The 11,783-nt window shown below is 46.3% G+C and overlaps 1 protein-coding gene across 2 annotated transcripts; it reads right to left on the bottom strand.

The window, feature by feature from the left end:
* Positions 1-1,008: 1,008 nt before the first annotated feature.
* Positions 1,009-11,496, bottom strand: DACT1 (dishevelled binding antagonist of beta catenin 1). Of its 2 annotated transcripts, none has more exons than XM_036844113.1 (4): positions 10,979-11,496; positions 8,646-8,778; positions 7,413-7,568; positions 1,009-4,602 (listed from the first exon to the last, which is right to left on the bottom strand). In XM_036844113.1, the coding sequence occupies exons 1-4, from the start codon at positions 11,321-11,323 to the stop codon at positions 2,702-2,704; spliced, it is 2,535 nt and encodes an 844-aa protein (XP_036700008.1). In that variant the 5' UTR covers positions 11,324-11,496; the 3' UTR covers positions 1,009-2,701. The 2 variants fall into 2 exon arrangements, with proteins under 2 accessions (XP_036700008.1, XP_036700009.1); XM_036844114.1 differs by having other exon boundaries at positions 1,018-4,491; positions 10,979-11,494.
* Positions 11,497-11,783: the final 287 nt, after the last annotated feature.

Below are 11,783 nucleotides of genomic sequence, written 5' to 3'. Positions count from 1 at the left end.
TTTAGCATGTGAAAAAATCATTTTAATGGAGTACATCTCATAATAAATATATGAATTATGAGACTGAGCTGATTCCAGAGTCTCCTTTTAATGAAATGTATCCTCCCACTGGCCAAATCTGGGACATGTGGAGCATCAAAAAGAACAATAACCGTAAGTGATTGTAAAGAATCAAATGAATAAAAATCCACGAATCCATCATGATATTTTAAAAAGAGAAAGGGAAAAAAAACAAGGAAAGCTCTTTTTTGTAGAATGTCAGCTAGTAAAAGAAGAAAAGATACTTAGAAAACCATTTTGCATCCCCAAGGCAATAACTGATTCAGGCAAGGATCAGCAAAGTAAACTAAAGCCATTAAGTGGAAGGTTATGAAGAACAGGATATCCACACACACTACCAAAGAGTCACCCACAAACACTAACCATTTGCAAAGAGGAAAAACAAAACCTTTATAGTGGAGAAAATTCTGCTCACCGACTTGACTCTTAAAGGGATCACTCTTAAATTCAGTAATAGTAGGGCAACCTGATCTTCTGTTTCTTGATGTGAAGCAATAAAAGTACGCACGATCAGTAGTGAAATCTTCTTGCCAAGAATGTTTAACCTGAATCCAATCAAGCCTTCACAGTTTACAGGAAATACAGGAACTAGAAGATGTTAGAAGACAACATAAAGAAACAACCAAATTCAGAATGTGGGCCCTTCTACAAGACAACTGCTCTGACTTTAAAAACCCAATGTCATTTGAAAAAAATATGGAGAGGCTATTCCAGACTTAAAAGACTAGGGATCTATAACCAAATGCAACGTATAGCATTGACTGAATCCTGGTTGGGAGGAGCAGGGAAGCTGCTACTAAGAAATTCTTGAAACAAATTGGAAAATTTGAATAGAGATTAAATTTTTGACGATAATAAGAATTATTGTCAATTTTCCTTGGGTGTGATCATGGTGTTGTGATTATATAGGAGAATCTCCTTGTTCTTAGGAAATACATACTTAAATTTTTAGAGATGAAATATCATGATGCCTGAAATTTACTTTAAAATAATGTAGTAGCGTGGTGGGGAGAGGGAGGATCGCCAAAATCTGTCTTTGACCCACAAAACCAGCAATATGGTTTAATCTAATATATATCAATACATAAAGAGTGTTAAAGCAAGCATGGCAAAATGTTAACAATTGTTGAATCTAGGTGATGGCTGTACAGGTGTTTATTGTACTATCCTTTCAACTTTTCCATGTTGAAAATTTTTCATACTTAGACGTTGAGGGAGAGAGGGGAAGTCTTCTCAGAAATATTTTCCTTAGAAGAGACCTATCAAATGTACCTTAAATTTTAAAGAAGCACCTTAACCATTCTAAAGAAGTAGCTTGCTTTTCCTCATTTGTTTACTCACCATCCATTCCAACACTCCTAAAATCTGCCTTAATTATTATTGCAAATAATATTCTAATGCTAGAATAGGCCTAATATAAATCCCACAATAATCAGTACAAGATTTATAGGTGTAAACATCTGGTTTTATACCCAAATAACAAACTTAACAGCAGTAAAACAAATCGTTTATTACAGCATATAATGCGTTATATTAAATTTACACAAAGATATATAAAAACACATACTGTTTATATCATACAGTCATTTAACATCAACAGGAATATCAAAACAAATACTACTCATGCACAAAACATGCATATACTGGTATAAAAAAAGGAATTTTACACAATACTGTTTACCAAAAAAAAAAATTTTTTTTTTAAAAGCCCTTCTAAACAGGGTCAGTGGTCCAATCTGGACTGGATTGCACTAATACGTTTGGGCTAATGCTTAGGTGGCACAGTGCTACGCGAGCAGTTCTGAGCTTGGAGTCGTACCCAAGGGTTACTTCACTAGGAGTGAATCTCTCTGTACCCGATGACCAAAATGTTCTCCCAAAGGCAAGTCTCCAAGGGAGGAATGGTTGGATCTGCTGCAAATCAGGGAGGAGGAGAAAGGCATCAACGTTGGGTAAATGGCCCTAGAAGGGGTTACTGTAACCAGGGCCTAGGCACCAAGTGTAGCAAAGGTTTTAGTGAATCCTTTTAAGGTATTACCAGCCTCCCTATCCAGGTCACCTCTCTGGATGTAGGGTCTGGTCTTCAAGTTCTGAGTCCAGTAAACCAAAGAGTTCTGAGGAGAATACAGAATGGGGATACATCCGAGAAAAGAAGAGTATATAGAAAACTACAGAAAACCATGACTGCCCCTTGTATCTACCTCACACAATTGTATGTGATACCCCCAACAGGAAAACCCTCATGGAGACGCTGCCCTAAAGAACCAAAGAAGCAAATGTATGTCCTAAAATTCCATCCACCTGACCTCCAGATCAAAAGGTCTCATCCCATTAACACTTGAACATCAAAACCTGTGCCTTCACAGATGCTCACAAAATGTCAAATAAAAACCATCTGATACCACAAAAGTCACTATCACCACCATCTGAAACTCAATATTCACTTCTAACCAGCAAAGACATTCTTTACCTTCCACTAAAGGCACTAGCGTCCATACTTGACGAAGATGAGACATAATTCACCTCGGTTTTATCTAAACCAAAGGAAAGCATTCCATGGGATCATTACGCACAAAACAGTAAGACGCCGCCGTTTCTTCGGGAACTAGAAAAACCCCACTTTCTACACCAAGGATGTTACTCAAACGGTCGTCATCAGCTTCAAAGAGCCAGACCGAAAGCGCAGGATCTTCTTCTTGAGGTTGTGTGAAGCCTTTATTTTGACGAAGGTTTTGGTGGGGTTGTGGCGAAGGTCCGGGGCCGGGACCGGCTGCAGAGGGAGAGTCTGGACAAACTGGGACCAAATCAAGCCTCCACTCTCCTCGGAGTCGCTGGTGCTGGTGCTGTCGCCCACGAACTCGCCCTCGCTCACGCTGGACTCGCTGTCGCCGAAGCAGTTCGTGGTGTAGTTGCTGCGCTCGTCCTCGCTCGTGTCCAGCACGGTGGAGTGGAACAGAGACTCGCACTCGGCCGAGTACTCGGAGTCGCTGGCCGCGTACGCGTAGGGGCTGGCGTAGGGCAGCGGCCCGGCCGCGAACAGCCCCGCGGGCTCCCGGCGGCCCCGCCGCGCGCGCCGCAGCGCCTCCTCGTAGGACACCTCGGCGGCCGACCTCCACCGCCGCGAGTCGGTGCGCTTGTGCTTGGGCTTGGCCACCACCGCCTCCCGGCCGTGGCCGTGGCCGTGGCCGCGGCTCCCCGCCCGGTGGCCCGTCCCCAGCGGCCGGCTGGGCGGTCCCGCGTCGGGCTGGCCGCCCCCGCCCCGCCGCCCCTTGGCCGGGGCTCTCCGGAGTTTCTTATTTGTATCCGCGTCATCGGGGAACCGACACTTCTTGCCGGCCGCCCGGCCTTTCTCCCTCACGGCGGGCAGCGCAGTCTCCGGCCCGTGGACGGCCGGGGCCCGGGGCTTCAGGGCGGAGCCCCTCGGGGCGGCCGCGGGCCGCGTACCCCGGGGCGGCCTGACGCCGGGCGGCTGCGCCAGGACCGGCGGCGCCTTCCCCAGAGGCCCTTCCTCCAGGCTCTGAGAAGAAGAGCCCTCGCTTCTGAAATCCAGGGCAGGCCGCTCTTCCACCGGGAAAGCGGGAGACAGCAGAGCCGAAGCGGCGGGAGGGGGCGCCGCCGTAGGGAGAGCCGGCGGGCTGTTTTTCTGTGGCACCTTTTTCAGTGGCTGGACCACCTTGTTCTCTTGCAGCGAGGCGGGGACCCTCCCGGGGCTCTCTTTTGGGGAGGCAGCTGGGATCTGCCCGCTTTCCTTAGGAGACTCCCCTGCCCCAGCTGGGGGACACCTGGCAAGTTCCTGGGAGGCTGGCTTGGCATTTTTGGGCAGATGCTTACCTGGAAGTTCAGTGGCAGCGCCTGGGGAGATGCCCTCAGGCGTGGGCAACCTCTTGCTTTCCAGTGGTTCTGGCTTTGATTCTTTTGACCACTGTTTCAGTGGAGACAACGTCCCATTGTCCAAAGAGGGGATCCCGCCAGAGGGCAAAGGCACCTGTTTAGAATTCTTAAGGTTCCCACCGTTGCCCTGTGAGACGGCCGCAGTCACTCTGACACAAACGCTCCCATTCCTCAGAAGCCCCTTGGTGGGGTCAGCGTTCACACTGGTTCTCGGCTTGTTGGTCCTTACAGGGTGTGTTTTTTTCTGGACCAGGCTCAGAATGTAACCATCCATTTTCTTACTCGATGAAGGATGGGGAGCAGACCACAGACTGCTTGGAGAGGGTAAGGAAGTGTCCGTCTTGACGGCATCCAGCTCAGATCCGACACAAATGTCGTTGGCATGGCTACCGAGCCTCTCGTCTTCCCTCAGGGGATTGCCGGTCAGGCAAAGGAGAAACATTGGGCTCTGCACGGCCACAGCATGAAGCGGACTGGGGTAGCGATACACATCATTCCCGTTTTTAGACACCAGATCACACTGGTACTTGGGATTCACATCTGCAATGACACCAAGGGAATTAGACTGTGATGTGGAGGGGGAACGGCCAACTGCCCCTGAGGCCTGGTCTTCACAGTGGCCTTCTTTATATTCCAACCATCCTATGAGATCTGAAAAACATTTAAAGGTACACTCTGAAGAAATGAATTGGTGTCAGCACCATCTCGACTCTGGCCAGTTTCTACGAAGACAAATTCACGGGTAGAGGGAGAATGCCAAAGAATCAACAAATACTCCACAAGCTATTCTACTATTTCACATACAGTTCACACTACTGGGTGATGGAAAAAATAATTAACAAAGGAATTTTTAACAAGCTATAACTCTGAAGGAAAAATATTCAGTCCTTAAAAATGCTTTCAAACTATTGAATAATATGGGGAAAACACTTTAAAGTGGAGTGAAAATCATAATACCAGACTATTGATTATAGTTTTATTAAGACTGGATATATTCAAAGAAAAAAGTCTGAAATGAAGCACACCAAGATGCTAATGAAGCACGAGCATCTCAATGTGGTGGGAAAGCAAGTAATGTTTACTTTCTTCATTTTCTATTTTCTAAATTTTCAGTAAATATGTACTGCATTATACATATATTGCAGTATATTGCAATATTTCCAGTATATTATATTACTGGAAAAATAAATGTTTTTTGAGTCGTTCTTTCTCTAGGCCACTCTCCTTTCTGTGTTCTATTCCTGGTTTCCCTTTAAAATACTTCAGATAAACTATACTCTCTATGGGCTTCCTCCTCATTTTTTTTTTTTTTTTTTAGACCTAATTCTTAATGACATGTGTTCTTATATAACTGTCAATTGAAAGGTCAGGGTAACTAATCAAATTTCAATAGAGACTAATTAAATTTAAATAATAATCACCCTATGTTTTCAATAGTGACACTAAAAAATAAAGTACAATATTTTAGGAGGGAATTCTTGATGATGTTTTAAAAGATTGAGTAGTAGTATTAATGAATAAATTTCCCACATCTCAAAAATGTAGATGCCAAAATACAATGACATCAAGCTTTCTTGCTTAATTAAATGATTCTGCTCTCTTGTCTTGGCATACATTATAAATATCAAATCCCTTGAATGACCTTTAGTTAGAGAAAATCAAAGTTTTTGTCACTATTTAATTTGTTGTCCATTATAATTATATTTATTCACTCAAATATTGAAAACCCACTACATGCTAGGTTGTATGTTAATTGTTAATTTAAGGGAAAGCTCCATGAATTCCAATGATAATTAGCAGTTGGGGGGGGGGCGGGGAAGGGGGGGAATACAGCTTAGACCCAGAAATTATATGATTCATTTGTAAACAAAAGATTATTGTAAAATAAAAGTGCCATGTCCCCAATCCCACCTCCACTGCCAATAAATAGCTTGTTTTAAGAAGGGGAAACCTCTCTAGCTAATATCCTTGCCCATCCCTCCTCACTACCCCAAGGCCTATCCTTGTCTTACTTTAAGCCACATTTACCTACACGACATCTTTCATCTCTTTTTCCTCCATAAAGTTAAGGAACAAGACAGGCATCCCAGCCGACAAGGGCCAGCCCAACTGTCTCAATTATGTGAAGATGTGGCATTTGGGATAGCAGGAGTCTGTCTTTTAGGAAAACCTATACCAAAGTACCTTTAATAGGTTTATAAAATTTCCCTCTGAAACCAGATCTGCAGAGTGAAAGGGAGCAATTACCAATGAACTTGAGGCCCAGATACTCTAGATAACACAGATTTGTGCTTCGCCAAACGTTTGCTGCTAACAACACACATTGTACAAAGACACCAGCCAATTAGCAGCCTCAGTTGTTTAGTGTTATGTTTGCATTGCCTGGACCTCAGAAATTCAACCTTTTACCCAAGTGGACAACACATACAAACCAAGGGTGCGGTGACTTGTGCCGGAACCCACAGCTCCTCTAACTTCCATATTTTCTCTGATCTTCTGAGGAATCGTACTAAAGCAGAACTAAGGAAGGCGTCCCGAGTTTCAGCAACAACTCTGCCATTCAGCAAATGAGAAGCCTCTGACAAAGGCATATAAAACCAAATTCCTCCTCTGTTCGTTGAGAAGGTTGAACACAACAATTTCTGGATTCCCTTGGTGTGGTGGAAACACATGGACCTGGCAGATAGTCCTGAGCTTGAACCCTGCCTCTGTCACTTACTCTCTATATAACCTTAAGCAACTTACCTAACCTAACCTCACCAGGCCTCATTTTTCTGATACGTAGAATGGAGCTAACAACCCTTGCACCCTGCAGAATTGTCGGGAGGATTCAAAGCAGATAAACGTACACAGAGCACACAGCAGTGTGTGACACACAGTGGAAATGCAGAAACTCTTCCTGTACCAACAATGGCATGATTCTCTCTAGAGGTCACTGCAAGAATAGCCCAAAATGGGGAACATGGTCTAGGGGATCTCACCCTATCCACCTGCTAAAAGAAGAGAGATGCCATCATGCAAGGCATTCTGGAGAACAGGGAGGGGCCACTGCTACCAGAAGTGCCAAGCAGCTCTTAGCCAGGCTGACAGATATATTTAACTTAATGTAAGCTTTAGCTTTAAATGATTAAAAGAAGAAGAAAACAGATCCAAAGTAATCCTGAAAAGAAAACGCAAACAACTGAACAGCAAAAGCTCAAAAACAGAGCTCAAGACCTATAATATTGGGACAGGATTTCTAAAAATAAGCTGTCTTGCTATCATCAGAATATAAAGCCAGGTGATACCCAAAGAGGACTGGAATAGTGGTAATCTTGATTCTAGATGCAACGATGGCACTAAATGCAGAAAGCTGATGAAATTCTCTGAGCCTTTGTTTTTCATCAGTAGAAGCTAGACAACCTTTAAAGACCTTTGACCCCTTCCAATTAAAAATGTCTATCAATTGTAAAAAGTCTTACCTGCAGATTTGGGGCAACCATCTGAGATAGTCAAGGTTGCTTCCAAGGGGCTGCAAAAACAGGTGCTGGAATGACAACTGGATAAACACTCACTAAAGACGGAGTTCGAGGAATTGGAAAGGGATCCCGAAGCCCCATCACTCAGTTCATAAAACCCTACAAATAAAAAACACCATTTGGGGTTAAGATCATATCAAGCAATAACACACATTTGTGCCTAAAAGGAAAAGGGGTAATCATGTAGGAAAGGGAGAGTATGAGAGGGAGGGGCACCAATTTTGGTTCACGAGATTTAGTGTCCTGACTTTATGGTTTCATTTCCAGCAATCTTTGGAAAAAGGCAAAGAGCCCATAACTATGGGTATGTTTCAAAGCTGAGAGTACCCTCACTCTCAAACTGACCTTACTCCTAGACCCCACCTTTAAAGATGTGCAAAGAAAGAGACTTAGATCTGTCAAACTTCAACTTTTTCACGAACATTTCAGAAAGAATAACTTGAAGAGAAAAACAAATCTATTTAAGTAGCCAAATGGTTTAAAAGAAAAAAAGAACAAACTTTTGAAGTGGTCTCAGGAAGCTGAAGTGTGACTAATTTTCTAGCCCAGTTCTGACTTTCTCAAGTTTCAAAGGAGAAGCATTCTTCCAGAAATCTGAATAGAAGCTTTTATTTTTAAACTCAGGAGACTTCAGTCAGATCAATCTCATTATTAAAAATTTTGTTGTCTAACGAACTTATCTACAAAACAGAAACAGCCTCACAGACATAGAGAACGGACTTGTGGTTGCCAAGGGGGAGGGGGTGGGGGGAGGGATGGATTGGGAATTTGTGATTAGCAAATGCTAACTATTATATAGAGAATGGATAAACAATAAGGTCCTACTGTATAGCACAGGGAACTATATTCAATATCCTGTGATAAACCCTAATGGAAAAGAATATGAAAAAGAATGTATATATACATATTACTGAATCACTTTGCTGTACAGTAGAAATTAAGACAACATTGTAAATCAACTATACTTCAACAAAACAAATTTTTTAAAAAATTTGTTTTCTGATTTTGTTTCCCTCTTATGCAACTGAATGGCAGACTTCTCTTGTTTTGTTTTGTTTTATTCTCTCTGCACTGGAAACAAACTCCACTGCCATTTGCAGGTCTGGGAACGCTAAGCACAGGGGGCCAAGGCACAACTCATGACCGCAGAATTCCTGCTTGTGCTCCCACACTCACCTGAGCTGGGGCGGCTGTCTGTCTCCAGGTGCTCTTCAGATGTCTTTTCCACATCCAGTCTCAGGTCACTTATCTGCTTGTCGAGTTCCTGCAACTGGTTCAACAAACCAGCATCTCTTCTCCTCAAACAATTCTGATTAGGAAGAAAGGGAGAAAGGAAAAACAAACACATTTTGGTGACAAAGAACCAGAAAGTCTGCTCTAAGTATTCCAATTACCATCTGAAGAGTTCCCTAAATCTTCCAAAACCAAAATTTTTACTGGATGACCTGAAATAAAGAAAAACTTCAAGAATATGTCCTACCTTGAATTCCACTTTCTCACACTTTGTGGCGATATAGTTTCTTCATAAAAACAAGACTTGCTTTTAGTTTCAACTAATATATATATATATATATATATATATATAAAAACTTACTTTTTATAGGTGAGAAAAACCCACTGAGATTTTTCAAAAAACCTCTGTGTACAGCCAATTTTTTACAGAACAGTACTTCACTGTAGACTCTTTAATTTGAAGTCAGAGTATAACAGATTTCCTACAATACACTATAATCTTACTTAGGTGAGATTTTCTGGCCAAATATCCTGCAGACTTTTGTTTTCTATTAGTTGCTTTGTGGGGTTTAATCAGTCTTAGGGCCTTTTAAAGTGAGAAACTAATACTAATAGCCAGTGCCAAGTATAATGTGAGCTGGCAGAATCCAAAACCCTCAAGGGAAGGTCCATCAAGATTTGAACTCAGCTCGGGTTTCCAAAGGTGACAGACCGTAGTGCTAACTCACACCGCCACCTAGTGCTTCCTATTGCTGGGGAAGCAAAAAAACAAAACTCGAAAGGCATCTGGTTCAAATCACAAATGCCAAGTCTACAAATGAAAACAGTACCACAAACACTGAGTGGACGGGAATTCTCCTGACATGCTGCCTTGCTCCCCTCCAGGGGTCAACAGGAATGCACCACTCACAGTTGTGAGATTCATGAAGACAAGAAGGTGCTATTGTATAAGACAATGCACACAATGTCAATGACAGGCATAACCAGCAAGAATTGGCTCAGATCAGTGTCTGCTACCAAAAAACACAGCAAAATGCCAAAACAGAGGTATTGCACAAACCACCAGATACATATTGTACATCCTTACAAAACAGATGCATATGGATCTACCCCTCCTGTCTGTTCTTTGACTTAAAAAGCTTGGAGACATAACACGCTTGTTTGTTAGAATGAGTTCAGAAAAAATGAACCAAACAAGTCAAATCACTTTGATGCTCAAAAAAAGAGACAAATTCTCTGAAAAGAGGTAATACAAGAAAACACTTGACAAATAACCACACAGCATCACTCTGTTGGTAATCGTAGGAGGGACATTATCTAGCATGCGTCTAGTTTCAGATAGTATCACATGGTCAGATAAGGATTTTTTTTTTTCTCCTGTTTTCAAAACTACATTTTTGAGGTCACCGAAACAAAGCTGCCGCCATTACTCTGAGGCTGGGTCAAAAGCTGTTCATCAATACATTAAGCGCCGAAGTTCTTTTTCTTCCCCATTAATAAAGACGGCAGAGAATGTCTGAGACGCTGACACAAATCCAATGATAAATGCTCCCTGAGAGCAGGTTTTTCTCTTCGCCCACCTCCACCTCAAGTCACAGCGAGCAGTACATATAAAATATGAGGGGAGGGGGCACTTTCTCCAGGCAAATTTCCATCATTTGCATCGGTTTTAGCCGCCTTATACAAAAGGGCTTCTATCTTAAATTAAGCAGCAGCCCCGGCAAAAGCTGGCAGGCTGGGGAAAGCCTTGGGAGGGGCAGGTTCCCCGCGGCCGCCTCCGTGTAATCGTAAAATTCGGCATTGGACGGTCAACCGCGCCACAAGCCCCCTCCTCGGCTTTTGTCCCCTCTCGGCGGGAGGACATGAAGCCAAGAAGCTCCCCAAAGAAATGCTATTTTAAATGAGGCTTTGCAAACCTTCGGGGAGAGGGCACGCTTTCGTCTAACTGGAGAGTTTGAAGGTAACAACCAGGAGACTCCAAGAATTCCAAAGGCGGAGCAGGAGGGGAGAGCGGCCACCCCGGCCCGGCCGTCCGCGCGGGGCTGCCAGCCCCTTACCTGACACAAAGCGGGCACACGCCGGGATCGCGTGGGCGCCGGCAGCCCACGCGCCGCGGGCGCCCTCGGGAACCCGGGTCAGGGGGGCACCGGGCGGGGGTCCCGGGAAGCCAAAGGATTTCCCCAGTCAGAGGCACCCCAGCGCCCACCGCAGGCCACCTGCCCGACCCCCGGCCCGTCTGCAGGGACAGCCGTGCCCCACCTCCGGGCACGACCTACCAATTGCTTCCGCAGCAGCAAGATGTTCTCCTCCAAGAACTTCTCCTCCAGGCGGCTGCGCTGCGCCGCCTCCCCCGGCAGCTCCCCGGCGCGGGCTGCAGCTGCCCCCGCGCCCCCAGAGCTGCGCAGGGCGCCCCGAACCAGCAGCTCCTGGCGCTGGCGCAGGTACTCCAGCTCCGCCAGCCCGGCCAGCGTGGCCTCCTGCCGCTCGCGGGTGCGCTGCCGCTCCGTGTCCGCCTCGCCCTTCTCCCGCCAGCGCCCCTCGGGCTCCGCCGTGCGCTGCTCGCCCCGGACCGGCGCCGGCGGCTCCAGCTCCCTCGCTGTCCCGGCCGGACTCGGTTTCATGGCCCCCAACCCTGCAGCGCGCACCCGTCCCCGCAACCGGGCCGCCCGGGCGGAGGAGCGGGCGCTAGGGCTGCGGCCGCGGACTCATGCCTCCCGGCGGCCGGGGAGCGGCGGCAGGGGCGGAGACCCGGAGTGCTCGGAACCCGCGCGCGCGCGGCCGCGGGCTGCGGCCGTCCGGGACCGGGCGGCGCCGTCCGCTGTCGCCACGCGTCCCTCGCCGCGGCCCCGCAGCTGATAACGCCCTGCCCGGCGCTACGTCACGCGCGGCGGCCCGGCGAACCCCCGCCCGGCGCCCGCCTCCCCGCGCCGGCCCCTCGGCTGCGAGGCCCGCTCCCCCCCGGCTTCCCCCTCTAGTGTCAGGGGCGCCGCTCGCGCTCGGCGCCGGCCTCCTCCTCGCTGGGCCCTCCCCGCTCCTCCCTCTCTCCTCCCCCGCTCTTTCCGCGGGCCTCCTCGCCCCCTT

This window comes from Balaenoptera musculus, chromosome 2 (genome assembly GCF_009873245.2).
Source record: "Balaenoptera musculus isolate JJ_BM4_2016_0621 chromosome 2, mBalMus1.pri.v3, whole genome shotgun sequence".
Classification (NCBI taxonomy): domain Eukaryota; kingdom Metazoa; phylum Chordata; class Mammalia; order Artiodactyla; family Balaenopteridae; genus Balaenoptera; species Balaenoptera musculus.
The sequence above is the reverse complement of the archived record's forward strand: the minus strand, read 5'-3'. Positions and strand labels throughout refer to the sequence as shown.

Coding starts and splice junctions, on each gene's coding strand:
- DACT1 (XM_036844113.1), bottom strand. CDS start 11,323: ATGAAACCGAGTCCGGCCGGGACAGCGAGGGAGCTGGAGCCGCCGGCG. Junction 8,779..10,978: donor TGCTGCTGCGGAAGCAATTG/GTAGGTCGTGCC, acceptor CTTCCTAATCAG/AATTGTTTGAGGAGAAGAGA. Junction 7,569..8,645: donor AGACAGCCGCCCCAGCTCAG/GTGAGTGTGGGA, acceptor TTTTATTTGTAG/GGTTTTATGAACTGAGTGAT.